The sequence below is a fragment of the Empidonax traillii genome, unplaced genomic scaffold (genome assembly GCF_003031625.1).
Source record: "Empidonax traillii isolate 1590-97213 ecotype Southwest subspecies unplaced genomic scaffold, ASM303162v1 scaffold584:size400879, whole genome shotgun sequence".
NCBI lineage: Eukaryota > Metazoa > Chordata > Aves > Passeriformes > Tyrannidae > Empidonax > Empidonax traillii.
Genome location: NW_020955777.1, coordinates 301548 through 315112, shown reverse-complemented (window position 1 = coordinate 315112; position 13565 = coordinate 301548). Strand labels below are relative to the sequence as shown.

At 43.5% G+C, this 13565-nt stretch overlaps 1 protein-coding gene across 1 annotated transcript in view; it reads right to left on the bottom strand.

The window, feature by feature from the left end:
* Window positions 1-13565, bottom strand: part of PSME4 (proteasome activator subunit 4) — a 44296-nt gene that overhangs the window by 11381 nt on the left and 19350 nt on the right. Inside the window, exons 13-36 of the mRNA XM_027898210.1 lie at window positions 13069-13133; window positions 12825-12975; window positions 11611-11709; window positions 11168-11237; window positions 10675-10742; window positions 9981-10196; window positions 8732-8889; window positions 7319-7414; window positions 7000-7055; window positions 6659-6715; window positions 6427-6482; window positions 6246-6344; window positions 6075-6137; window positions 5818-5913; window positions 5319-5450; window positions 4599-4808; window positions 4188-4324; window positions 3815-3868; window positions 3138-3267; window positions 2583-2664; window positions 1911-2064; window positions 1494-1563; window positions 821-946; window positions 338-490 (exon numbers count right to left, since the gene is read on the bottom strand). Of these exons, the coding sequence (XP_027754011.1) occupies window positions 338-490; window positions 821-946; window positions 1494-1563; window positions 1911-2064; window positions 2583-2664; window positions 3138-3267; window positions 3815-3868; window positions 4188-4324; window positions 4599-4808; window positions 5319-5450; window positions 5818-5913; window positions 6075-6137; window positions 6246-6344; window positions 6427-6482; window positions 6659-6715; window positions 7000-7055; window positions 7319-7414; window positions 8732-8889; window positions 9981-10196; window positions 10675-10742; window positions 11168-11237; window positions 11611-11709; window positions 12825-12975; window positions 13069-13133 (2598 nt within the window). The remainder of the gene's footprint in view (window positions 1-337; window positions 491-820; window positions 947-1493; window positions 1564-1910; window positions 2065-2582; window positions 2665-3137; window positions 3268-3814; window positions 3869-4187; window positions 4325-4598; window positions 4809-5318; window positions 5451-5817; window positions 5914-6074; window positions 6138-6245; window positions 6345-6426; window positions 6483-6658; window positions 6716-6999; window positions 7056-7318; window positions 7415-8731; window positions 8890-9980; window positions 10197-10674; window positions 10743-11167; window positions 11238-11610; window positions 11710-12824; window positions 12976-13068; window positions 13134-13565) is intronic.

Here is a 13565-nt window from a genome sequence, read left to right as displayed (position 1 = left end):
AAATTCAGCAAGGTCTGGACTAAGTAAAGTCCAAGGGGACATGAGTTCTTACTCCTACTGGAAATCACCAACCATGGCAGCTCTGCCATCTCCTCACCTGCAAACTGTTCTTGGTTTCAGTATCAAAACATTTCAGTAACACCAAGTAATAACAGGCACTAAGCCAAGCTGTGAGTTGTGCTCCAAGTTCGGCAAGGAAGCACCAAGTGCTGCAGCATTTTCCACTCCTCTCTTGGAGCCGGGGGACACATTAAGAGCCCCCAGGTTCGTATTGGGCTAATAATTCCAAATTACTCCGTAACTTCCAAGAACCACTCAGAAATCACCAGTTCAGCACCTTCTCAAAGGTCCAGTGCTTGGAACCCCTTATCAGCCCAGCTATGATTTCAGCCACACATCTCTGGGTGCTCTCGTGGGAGTCTGCAACCAGCTGCTCCAGGTGGGGCTGGAGGACCGGCACAAAGGCATCGTCAAAGTTCCTGAAAAGGCCCTGCAAAACAAGAGGGGAAAGTGTCCTCAGGAATCATCTACGCCACTGCCCTCCCCTGAGCGACACAAGGCGGTGAAGCACTGAGATTTCAATACGCAGAAAGTGAAATGACTTTGCTGCCTTAACAGAATGATACCCCAGTGTCCTGCAGACTATTATATCACTCCAAATATGTTTCCCTAAGCAGTTAATCAGAAGAGAGGATTAATAGGATTACCCAGAGCAGCTTTAAAAATCAACATTTTGCAACAGTGGGGTATAAGCCAGGCAGTCTGGGGCTTTTCCACGCTCTGCTAAATGGAAGCAATTTAGTTGTTGAACTCTGGTTACCTTGAAGAGGCAAAATCTGCGAGGATTAAATTTGTCCTTTCCTTTTCTGTCTTCTAAAGACAAAAATTTTATTAACTGCTCCACAAACTTGGGATCAGAAAAGTGATCATATATAATTTGTTCTGCCTGTAACAGGAAGAAATAAAAAAAAAAAAAAAAAAAAGGATTAGCTTTGAGGTGTTTGCTTGTCACAGTGACATCCCAATCTTTCCAAGTCCCACGTTTCACTTTCAGTCTATTTTCGGTAAAAATCACATCTTGGCCATCCATTTTCCTCCCTCCTTTTATAGGGAATATAAGGTAATGTTTTCCATGACTCCTGATTATCTTTATTAATGACTTTAGATTGTCTTTCCCTTCACTCACAACCCCTGCAAATTAGTCCTTCCCACTGTCATTAACTACCGTGTTCTAAACCCTGATAATGAAGCGAAAGGGAACAAGGAAGTGCTCATTAATACAGTTATTCTGTGACCCCTGACAGAAAAGCTGCAATACATCAAAATAACAATCTCTTTTCCCTTCTGACACAGGATGAAGCAGAAAAATACTATTAAAAGTGCCTCGTGGGGATCTAGGTGTAGAGAGATCTCCACAGTGATCTGTGGGCAATATCAAAAGAAGAAAGGAGGAGAAATAGCACTAAAAATCCCCCCAGAGCTGCAGCTCTTACCTCTGTCAGCTCCTCCCTCCTTCGGCCAAGCTTTGGCTGGTGCTCAGCAGGAGCATAAACTGTCATGGTCCTGAAGGGGAAAAGGGAGCAATAAAAACAGAGTAGCACAGTCCAAAGGAAAACAAAACTTACGGTTACTTTCTGTATTCTCAATATTTCTATATTCTCAATTAACAAGGTGATAAATATTTTGGAGTTGGGGATAACTCAGCACCAAAAGACCAAAACTTACGAGACAATTTATGAGAAAAGAATGAAGTTTGTTATTAAAAGGTTTTGCTCTACAACAGAATTATTATTACAAAGAGGCAAGCAGCAAAAAGGACAAGATATACAGTATTTTTTAATGGTTCAATTAAAAAAAAAATTAAATCCCATCATAAAACCCCATTTAACTTCCCAAGTGATGGTACTCACTGTGGCCAGGTGTAGTACCCCCAGTGTGTTTTCTCCACAAAACAACAGGATTCCCAAGCTTCCCTGGTCTTTGGTAAGCTCTGGCTGTTGTAGTGCAGCCACTGGTTGTCGGGTCTGTCCCCAGCCTGGATCCTGGAAGGCTTTGGGCTCCCACCTGCTCCCACAGGAATTCGTTCAACATCAGACTTGCCCATTGACAGTCCCAGCCAACATCAGCGTCATTTACTAAAGGGTTCTAAAGAGCTTTTGTGACCCACTCCCCCAGATCTGGGCAGCGATTTGCCTCGGGGGACTGAAAGGAACACTCACGGAAGAGATCCCTCGATTAATTTATGGGATTTGGAATTATTTTCAAAAAAATCAAAAAGGAGATACACGAATGCTCACAGGTGACAAGGCTTTCTGAAAGGAGAATCTCTGAAGTTTTAACTCACTTTTAAGAGGTGAATAGTTTAATATACACCCCTACAAATGCAGGACTGTTTAAAAAAAACCCCAAAACTGAAAAATTACCAATCATATTACCTATATAACATATACTTATTTGCTTAGGACATGAACAACAAGAAAAAAATTTAAAGGTTGGGATTCTGTGTTTAATTTAACCAGAAAAGCTTTCTGAAACATCTTAGGATAAATGTAAGACATTGCTTATATTAAATAAAAACCTACTTATTTCGTAAGGGCAGATGGGCACTTTCTTGTGTGTTCTCTTGAGCTGCTTGAGAATCCCAGCCACAGCTGAGATGGCCACCTGAAAGGAAGAAATGGCCATTCATGCACCCATTCCATACATTTCGCCCCACAAGGATGTGGTTCATCATCCCTAAAAAGCCAGAGAATGCTGCAGTGAACTTTAATAACTTTAATACTGTTGTAATAATTTGGGGGGAGGAAAAGGTGAAGTTTCGAGCTTCACTGAGGCAACAACAGAACAAATGAAACACATAGATGGCTCCCTTCAAATAATAAAAGTGCAGGTGGGAAAGGCAGCCATCTGCAGAAGAAATTCTGAAATATCTAAGGAGGACTGGCTCCCTCCCACCCTTTCACAGTTTACAGAGTTTCCATATGTCACGCAGCAGATCTGCCAAGGCTCCTCTCCCGGGACGAGGAGCGCTGCACACGTGTGTGGCTGGAAAGGGGAGGAGGGGGATCCACCTCACTGCTTGTGCTCTATCCCAGCAGCCCCCAGGGAGTTTATTTGGGAAGTTATTTGGGGTTTACCTTCCTGACCACGATGGCGTCGTGGTTGAGACACTGCACGAAGAACCTGATGGCCCTGGCGGGCAGGGGCCGGTCATCCCTCAGCAGCAGGGACAGGAAGCCAATGCTGATGTGCTCGAACTTCCAGGGCCTAAAACCCCCCCAGACAGTCAAAACACAGTGTAAGGGCCACAGCTGCACCTACTGGGCTTGCTCAGAAAGTATTCTACGTGTTAAGATGATGTAAATACGCTGGGACTAACATTTCCTGTGCCCTCCAGTGCTCTGGGCTCACACAGGTGCCAACAAACATTTGAGTTCACGGTGGATTTGTCATCTTGGCATTTCAATGTAAAACACAGACCTACAGGGATCTCCTTTCACTAGTTTTTAAACACAAATATTATGGTAAGAATTAGAATGTATTTGGATGTCAGTACTAGCATTACACAAACAGAGCCAGAGCTTTGTTCCCAGGACAAAAAAAAGTGTTAAAGCCCCCAGTAACAGGCCAGACTAAATTAAAGAAAAAGTTTAACTCCAAGATGTGATGATGCCTTATATTAACACATCAAGCTCCCAGTGGAAATGAATCCAAGACCATGCTAACTGCCCTCCTGGATGCCATGGATATTTAATGATGCAGCCACCCCCAATCCACCCCAAAACAACTCTCATGCACAGAGAGGGACACTCACAGGTTTCTCTGTTCCACACAGTCCAGCAGCTTGTTGACCAAGTTTTCGTAGTTTCTGAGAGAAAGACAGGGAATCATCAGCCAGATGGTACTGAGAGAATCAGTTAAAACACAATAAAAGCTCCTCAACAACAGGTGTGAGAAGGCAAAAAGGAGGAGGCCAAAAGGAAACAGGAGGGTAGAAGCCAGAGGTTGCCAAGGAAAGAAGGAAGGAAGGAAGGATGGATGAGCCCAGGAGACAGAGGCTGCCAAGTCCAGAGAGAAGATTCAGCCTACCAACCCTTGGGCACTGTGGATTTGTCATTTTGGCCCTTCTGGAGGACTCCATTTAAGGTGCAGGAGCACAAGCTGGTGTGACAGGAAGCTGCACTCACCGCAGAGCCTCAGCACTCTTCTCCTTCTGTCGCTGAATTCCCAGCTGGATCTCCTCGGAACCAAGACCCGTGAACTCTGAGTCTGGATGAACCGACTTCTGCAGCATAACAGCTGCCCCCATGCATTTCTCTGGGACCTGTGGACAGGGAATAAAAAGGTCTGGGACTCCAGCTTGGAAGTTTTTAATGTCTGTTTTGACACGAGCAGAGAACAGAATTTCCTTGTCCACACAGCCAGGTCTGAAGTGGGGAACACAGCCTTTTGTGCCCACCCAGCAGAATTATTTCTCCCAGTACACATTTTATTCTATTTTTTAAATAAAGGCAAGAATAAACTTTAGTATTTCATTAGGAATAAAAGTCGTTTACGGATTGCTTCTGTTAATTAATCCCAAGTAATCTGTTACTTACTGTGAAATCCAGCCCGATGGTTTCGTACTGCCGATGGATTTTTTCTGCGAGGTCATCGAAGAGTCTGACTATGGATGGTTTTTCCAAGGACATGGCTTTGCTAAGCCCAGAGGAGACAATGGCTGGCCATGTCTGTGCAATGCAGTCCCAGTCGTGCAGGTTTGCCAAGCACACCCCGCTGTGATTTCCAAGGAGACAATATAAGGCACCCTGGGAAAGGACAGAGGGGGTTTGGGAAGGTTAAAGCCTCGGTCCTGTGTGATAGCACAGAGAGAAAATTCATCTGCAGTCACCAACTCGTCAAAACGCCCCATGAACGTTCAGCTATGTGGCCTCACTGTCAAAATACTGAAGATTTCTCACAGATTCCTCCCCATTTAATGAGATTGGAAGCCCTGCCAATTAATTTGTGCCCAGAACGGTTGATTTCTGAATTGCATTAGAGGAGATGATTCGCAACTGCTTCATGAGTGCTGCCACCCTGACTGCAGCTCCTCAATTCCCATTCCAGAAGTTAAAAACAGGCGTTAACACTCATTTTGGTAATACCTGAGCAAACAACAAAATCAGGAATGGATATGAACACAGAATTCCTTCCACTAGTCATGTATAAGCCATGAAAATATCAGTGATGCTGATATAAACCAGCACTTTCACCAGGAAAAATTCCCCTAAAAAGGCACTTTCAAGAGACACAACACCAAGTGAAGGAGTCAGTACTTTAAATTGCTTTTGGGTGACATCCTGGCGGTCGGGGCGCAGGAACTCCAGAACCAAGGGAATGATGTCTCTGCAGCAGAAGTTGTAGGTCCCCAGAGCTGTGAAGAAGGCCTGCTGAGCTTTACTCCTCACCTGTGGGGACACAGACGTTACTGGGAAATCACCTAAACCAAAAAACAGGACTGAAAAAACCACCCTCATCCATTTCAGTTACTTATGCACAGAATGGATTTGTGCACAGAGACAGAATTACTTGCAGGAGGTTGCAGACACCTCACCCTTCTCAGAGCTGTTCATAAAATCCTGCCTCTTGTTTCTGGCATTTACTTGAGAACAGCAACAAAGTTAAAGAGAATTCTTTATGTTGCCAGAAACAACATGTTTTTAAAGTCATTTGAAAAGCAAGCTGATAGAATAACAGATCTAGAATGTATTGAACCACTGGAACAGATCAACAAAACACTGCTTAGATGTCAGTGTGAAAGGGGCTGTTCCTTACCTGACCATATGAACTCGTGGACAAACACAGAAGATCCCTGATCATCTCCTGGTGGGAAGTTTTATATTCACAGCCTTCCATCGTGAGTGTTCTCAGCTAAACTCGCGGAGAACACAAATAAAGCACAGATTGTTTTTACACTTCACACATGTAAAAGAAACGCTAGTGCAGGATTACTGTTATGATGACATTTAGCTAACTATGCAAATCAGTTTGTCGAGGAAAGCAATTAGTAAGGATTGAGGGGGAAGAATTACCTCATGCTGCAACATAACCCTGTCAATCAGCAGAGCTCTGATATGTTGTTTCTTTCCTTGAAGCTGTAAAAAAAAAAAAAAACATAATTTGGTTTAGATTTCAGGATCACATCAGTCACTTAGGAACTATTTCCACCCCTCACCAAAGCTTTACACAGCACAATCACTGACCCTGTTCTCCATCGATTTTTTCACCAGGTTAAAGCTCTTCCATCGTGAATCAAACTCATGCTTGTGAGACCCCTGGAACTGTAAAACATCGCTAATAATCTGTGGAAAGAAAGAGAGGGCAAGAATGATTATTTTTCAAAACAAGCCCCCTTGCCCTAAGTATTAGAAATTAAAAGTGTACCTTTATTATTAGGAACAGGGACTTGGTGTCATCTTCTGAATGATCAAGAATGTAGCCTGCAGGTGGGAGAAAAGGAACTTATTAATCAGACAGGCCAAGAGCTTCAAAAACTGACAATATTTTTAACAAAGTTTAAATTTAGGAATGAAAGGTGAAGCAAACAAAATTTCTTATCTGCAAAATCCCAAAGCACAACACAGCAGTTTTTAGCTAGAGGAGAGACCAAACTTACGCAGCAATTTCCTCGTAACCCTCGCAATTGTTTCTCGGTAATTCTCCCTCGAGAAATCTGGAAGGAAATGAAACATTTTGTCTTTGTTATATGATAACTTAAAAAGCAGTTTGTAGGTAAGTAAACCAAGGGAAAGCCAGAGCAGACCACGCAGAACTGGCAGTACGGACCATTGTAAAAATAATATATTTGAGGACACTGCTCTCATCAGTTTTAACAACGCCCATGTAAGAATCAAAATTATGGTCTCCACAAGAACCCACTGCTTTTACAGCAGAAAAAGGAAGAAAGAAAGAGAACAACACTTAGAACCTGCCTGACCAGAATTAGGATCCACTTACCATAGTCAACACCAGTGTACAGCTTTGTCTCTTCCAAAGACACCAGACTTGGGACTCTGCATGAGAACAAACCAAGGATTAGAAATCACTGAGAAGGTGCATTTCACTGCCATTTAATTCATTTGAACAAGATAAATTTAAAGTCAGCAGCCCAATGATATTTGGATTTACTAATAATACATCTCAGTTCTCACATTTATGAATTAACTGTCCCTACATGGGTCAGGCTGCTTGTCAGCGGCAGGGACACCTTAGGGACATATCTGGGATATAAAAATAACACAATGACATATGGGATATCAAAATCAATTTTACTTACAAATGAGCCACCCTTTCTCCTTTCAGAGGAGGCAGAATGTTCCCAGAACCAATGAGGCAGTTATGCACAATGGCAAGACTTTGCTGCACATCATCTCTTAAACAAAGAGGAAAACCCGGTTACTTATCCGTTAAATCCTTGCAAACACACAAATATTGAACCGTATCTTTTTTTGTGAGGTTTTCTGAAAGTTTTTCTCTTTAGTTACATCAGTTTTAAACACAGGAGGGAAGCACGGCAGAAATCAAGCTGTGCTTGCGTGATCCAACTTAATTCTATCACAAAACCACAAGATTGAACTTCGTTTTCTGAAAAACCTGGGAGATTTCACATTCTGAAACTGTGCGGATAAAACGAGATCAGCTAACATGAAAACAGACAGCTTTGCTCCAAACAAATTTCTTTGAAAAATTTTATCTAAATCTCAGACAAAACCTATGAAATAACTCCTCACCCCAAGGCCGCGACAATTCCTTCCCGCCACGGGGAGGGTGAGGGAACACTTTGTGAGTGACTATTTCACAGTCTGAAGGTAAACTGCAATGCAACAATACAGTTTCTGTGTTCATTCAGAGAATCAAGGAATTCCTTTTAAACCTATCTCAGCTAGAGCAGGAGCTTCTATTTTTGGTAACTTGGTCAGACAGAAAAACAAGCCGGAATGTGACACAGCATTCCCTGCTGGGCAGCACGAGGGACAACCCCACGTGACTGAACATCAGCTGAGGTATATTTAGCTGCAAGGACACGGGGGGGAAGGTTGACACGAGGAGTAAACAATGCTTGAGAAGTCATGCCTGTGAACAGCCTGGGCTCTCTGACACCTGTAAGTGCCTCGGCACACGTTGCACCCGTGATGGTCTCCCGCTCACCCCAGGATCAGCTTCACTCAGAGTTAAACAGGATTGGGTAACAGTGTCCCTGCCTGCGACCTCCCTGACTCAGCTCCAGCCCTGCAGGGACACATCAGCCACCCAGCCCATCTGTTCTCAGGGAGGAAGAGGCAAAAGGCACATTCCCAAGCCACAGCACCGGTGTGTTCCACTGCACAGCTTAGGAACACAAATGGCTGTGCCAAAGCAACAAGGGAGGAGTCCGGAGGAAGAATTCCCTTACTGCTGCCTGAAGTTCAATGAATCGGGGTCTGGGGTTGGTAAAAAGACACTTCTGTCCCAGAATTTGCTTTAAATACCTAGGTGAAGTGCCCATATGTTTATTTCTACTTAAAATCATGACATCCATTTCATGAAATGCACTTCCAAGCTCCACATATCCTTAAGTTTAAAAAATCTTGGAATAGTGTTAAAGACAATGTAGTATTTAACTCCTTAATTTTTGTAGTGCCAGCGTGATTGGCAATAATTCCTGTGGGTGGCTGAATGCACCTTCTCCATCTCCCCTGTCACCACTCACCTGGACATCTCCAGTTCTCCAAGGGCATAGAGCTCCAGCCTGGTGAGCTCAGGCTGCAGGAAAGTATCCAGCAAATAAAAAGCAAAGTCTATTTCCTCAGACGAGGGAACATGCCACTGGATGTCCAAGTTCCACAGGTCACCTGGTTTACCCCAGTCCTACAGTAAATACACACATTTACTATTATTCCATCTACAAAAAAGAATTATTTTTTTTTAAAAAACAGCATTTAATATTACTAAAAAAACCAACCCCAAAATGTGAACTAGCTAATTCTGTAACACCGTTATCCTGATGATTCCAGGGAAAACAACACCATAAAACCACACAGAAATCCCCAAGCTCTATAACGTCTACGCATACCCGGAAGAAAAAAAAAAAAAAACAAAACATATCTGAAAGTACTAAAAGGAAAAGGACTGCACAGGCCTAGCTGAAATATAACTTGATTATTCCTTTGACTGGATACAAATTCAGACACATTTTTAAGTACAACTCAGACTTCTGAGAGTCCCATAGAGAACATCCAAGTTAATTGTGAATTTTTTTCAATTTCAGACGAGGAATTTAAAAAATATGCGGGGATTTTTTTGTTTGCTTGTTTTGCTTTGTGTTGGGGCACTTCAGGCATTTTTGTTTTGAAATTATTACCTGGCCCAACTAGATGTTCTCAGAACTGTACTGGCTTTCAGTAATGAGCACTGGATTATCTGCAGTTTGGGAAGTTATGCAAAAGAACATTTTTCAGCAAAATCCAGTGGTACTTTCAAACAGGCCAGCTGGAAACTGCTGCACTGTTCATGTGGAACACTGACAGATCGACCTCAAATCTTAGCAGCCAGCCAGCACATGACTTGTGACAGTCTCAGTCACTTTGAATAATTGCCACTTCTGCTTTCACTGATCTCCAGCTCAGCAGAATCCTCGTTTCCTGGTTATTCTGCTGCCCTGGAAAATGCCCCATCTCCTCGCTGTGTATCATTGCAGTCATGCAACCCCCCTAAAACACACATCACAACCCACTACAAAACTACCCAAACAACAGTCAGCACTCATTTCTTGCTGCCAACATAACTTTAATTAACGAGTCACTTGCTCTGCGTTCCAAAGCATCTTGCAATCACACTCTGCTGCCTCTGCTCAGAAACCTCCAAACAAAACCGAGCCACACAGTGTATGATTGGTTAAAAAAAAAAAAAAAAAAAAAAAAAGTCAAATCCTCTAATCCTAAATAAATGAAAATCCTTGCCTTGATAGGAAAGTATTCAGAAAGAGGCTTGTCAAAGCCACCTGGCACACTGCAGTACTCTGTGGGGTAGATAAGTGTAGCAGAACGAAGAAGGTGGTGCAGTAGGTTACAAGACAGAATGTAACCCTGCTTACAGGTTAAGTGGAGGGTGCGCTGCAGTATCTTCCCAAACTGCTCCCTGTACACAAGCAGCTGCTTTCCATCCACACGAGTGATCTGGGAGGGGAGAGGAACACGGCAAACCATCAGTTCTGTTGGAGGGCCCAGCCCAGCCTGGGTCACACTGAATTCAGCTGGAAGGCTCCATGAGCTGTCACTGCCACGGCTGCTGACAGGTTTAAGTGACACAGAAGGGACTGTGACACCCATCTTCTCAAAACCTCCTCACAATACTCATATACATTTAAAAATTAATTTAAAAATACTTATACCTATCAAAAGCATCTTATGCTTTTCCCTGCATCAATCTCTCTTCTTTCTCCCTCCCTCAATAATTGTATTAAATGCTTTCATTTCATTCCGCTGGATTTTCTCCAAACAACAGCCACCCATGTCCCATTTAAAGTTAGAAACAGAAGCTGTGCAGTGTCATTCCTACAACATTTACTTTGGGTTACTGGAATTTTTTCTTCTTCTTTCAGGGGCATTAGAGAGGACGCAGTGACACACGAGCGTGGGAAGAACTTTGCAATACCTCTGACAAAAGCTGAAGATTCCAAAGCAGCTCCTTATCTAGTTCTTCATCATGTAACACATCATCATCTAGAGGAACAAGGGACAAGCTCCTGCTGTAACCACACTGCAGCCAACTTTTCCAAACAAGACACCAGATCCTTCCACCCCCCAAAAGCTGACTCCCAACCCTCCCACTGCACCCTTCCAACTCCCACCGCCCCCATGTCCAGCTGGAAGTCACTTTAGCCAACCTATAACATCTTGCAACTGAGGAATGTCTGGAGACATTTCCAACTGCCACATTTTTAAGGAATCACGGCCCTGCAGCCTGACAGATTTCTGCCTTGAAATCACACAGTGGTTTGGTTTTTATAGACAAAACACTGGAGTTCTCCACCGTTGGAACAAAGTTGTGGGAAAACACAGCAAAGTTTTAGGTGCTCTTTCCACGTTTAAGGAAAGTCAGCCTAAGAGCGAGCAAGAAAGCAACAGTAGAAATGTGATGGACTTACTGACTGTGAGGTGAGTTATAACGTTGCAGCAGTGGGGCACAAACAGCTTCAGGGACTCCTCGGGGCGGCACTGCAAACAGCACCACACACAGCCCGGGTTAGAACCACAGGCAGCTCGGCACACACCGACACAAATCTCACAATATCACCGAGAACAGAGAAGACTAAACTGTATCTCAGCTCCAACTCAATCTACAGGCAGCCTGACTTCAATGACTCTCACTCAGTAAAACCCAAATGTAACACAAATGCAAAAAAAAAAAAATACTGTGTGAATTAACCCCTTGAAATCCTCCTGTGTGCAACCAGCCAATTTCAGAAGATGGAACATTAAGAACCACCTGTATTTACATGAAAAAAATCAAGATATTACACAGGGAAAAGTAGCAGCACTGGTTTTTTTCCTTTTTGAACCAGAGTGGATTTAGAGCATGTTCTCTCACTTTCACTGCAGCTCGGCACATGTCGGCGACCATTCGACCGGCAACTCTCGTCTCAAATATATTTGAAACAGCGAAGTTAAAAACCTTCTCCAAGGCAACCTGAAAAAGAGCACAAAGACAGGGAGGTCAGGTTTTTTTTTCAGAAGGAAAACCAGGTGTCCAGAAGTGTTTAATGTCACACAGGAGGCAGCATCTGCACATAACCTGGTGTCCTCCTAAAACAGAAGGTTGCGAGCAGGAAGCACGTGACAAACAATCAGAAAGCAGCTCTGTGGAGTGCCTGAAATATTCCCTTTGGGAAGAGAGGAGGTGGATAAATCTTGTTGACTCATGTAAGTTTAGGATGCTTCTGAGAAACTACACAGAAGAATTTTTCCCCGAATAAATCAGTCCCCAAAAGGAAAAGCGCTATTCCATGAGTCACAGGGAAGGAAAGTCAAGACATCTCCCTTACTTCACAAATAAATAGGGAATCAAATTAACAACTATTGAAGTACCCAGTGTGTTTTAAAGCAGCTTATTTCCATCCAATACACTGCAAGGCAATCTGAATTATAGACAGTGTGGATCCCATGAATACTTTAATAATGAACAATCAGGGAAAATAGAAATTAAATACTTAAGGACGGAGCAGAATTAACTGAAGGTTTACATTAACCAGAAGATTCCAAACAAAAATCACACCAAAGTACCCAATGCAGTGGTTCAAAGATGTACAAAACGTGGCATCTCCAAAAAAAAATAAAACTATATACGTATTTCTATAAGCAGGTGTTAACCCAAGCTACAGTGAAAGAACCTGTCCACGTAACAATGCGGATTTCCCACCCCCTCTCTCTGAGTTATTTTCATCCAGATAACTTTCCTGATCCCATTATCCAACAGCTCCCTGAACAGCTTCTTTTGCCCAGCTGAAGAAGTGGGAGGGAGAGAAGGAAAGCAGGGGATTAGGTAGGTCAGCAATGATCAGGGCATGAAAAATCACAACCTGACCCCACAGAGGGACAAAATAAGCTCTTGGAACGACTTCATCATCAGTTTGCAAGAGAGCACAAAGAACCCAAGAGCTCTGGACTGATGCATGTAAGTAAAGCTCTCCTGAACCCCCAGCCCTTTCCTTGGTCAAATGTGGAAGTTCACAACGGGAAGAATCTGAACACCCCAGCTGTTCATGACACAAAATTAATCTGCTTCAATCAGACAGTTCTACGTACCTTAAAGATGTCCTTTGAACACTGAGTAAGGATTGTACTGAAAGTAGAAGAGAGCCCCAGTTCCACCAGACTCTCCAGGTGAGTCATTTTCTCAGTCTCAGTCTCCTCTCTGGTTTGTTCTAGTGTGCTGCTCTCTATAAGGCCAAAGCACCTACAAAATGCAGCACAGCGTTAGCAAGCGAAACCTGAAAGTCTGTAATCAAGTTCTTCATGCCAAGCTTTCCCCTCTCCTCAGTTCACTTACCTATCCATAAACTGCAGCACGAAATCCTCAAATTCAGCAGATGCAGAGCACAGTTCTCTTTCCACCTGCAGTTTTCCACCACAGAAGAAACACAAGAGGTTGGCTTTTCTCCAGGAAACACAACACAAAACGTATTTCCTATGTGAACTAACCTCAACACCACTCCCAGTGTGTAAGTGAGAACAGACCACAGCACACTGCCCATTGTACAGGCTCGAGGGCACTCCATGAGACAATTACTGCATGTTCCTTGCACTGCTCTGTCCCAGCTTCCCGGCCTGGGTGTCTATCCAAGCAACCTCTGCAGTGAAATCAGCTCTGCCTCCGTGGATCCAACCTCTGGCCTTGCTCCTGATCCTCCCTGGCAGCAGGAGCTCAGTGAGGTGGGGACAGACCTGGCTCTGCTCACCTGCACTCACATTAAACCCTCAGGGTACAAACCCCTGCTGATTTCTGAGTGCTGCAGCCCTGGGGCAATGAAATCCACCTTCTGCTCT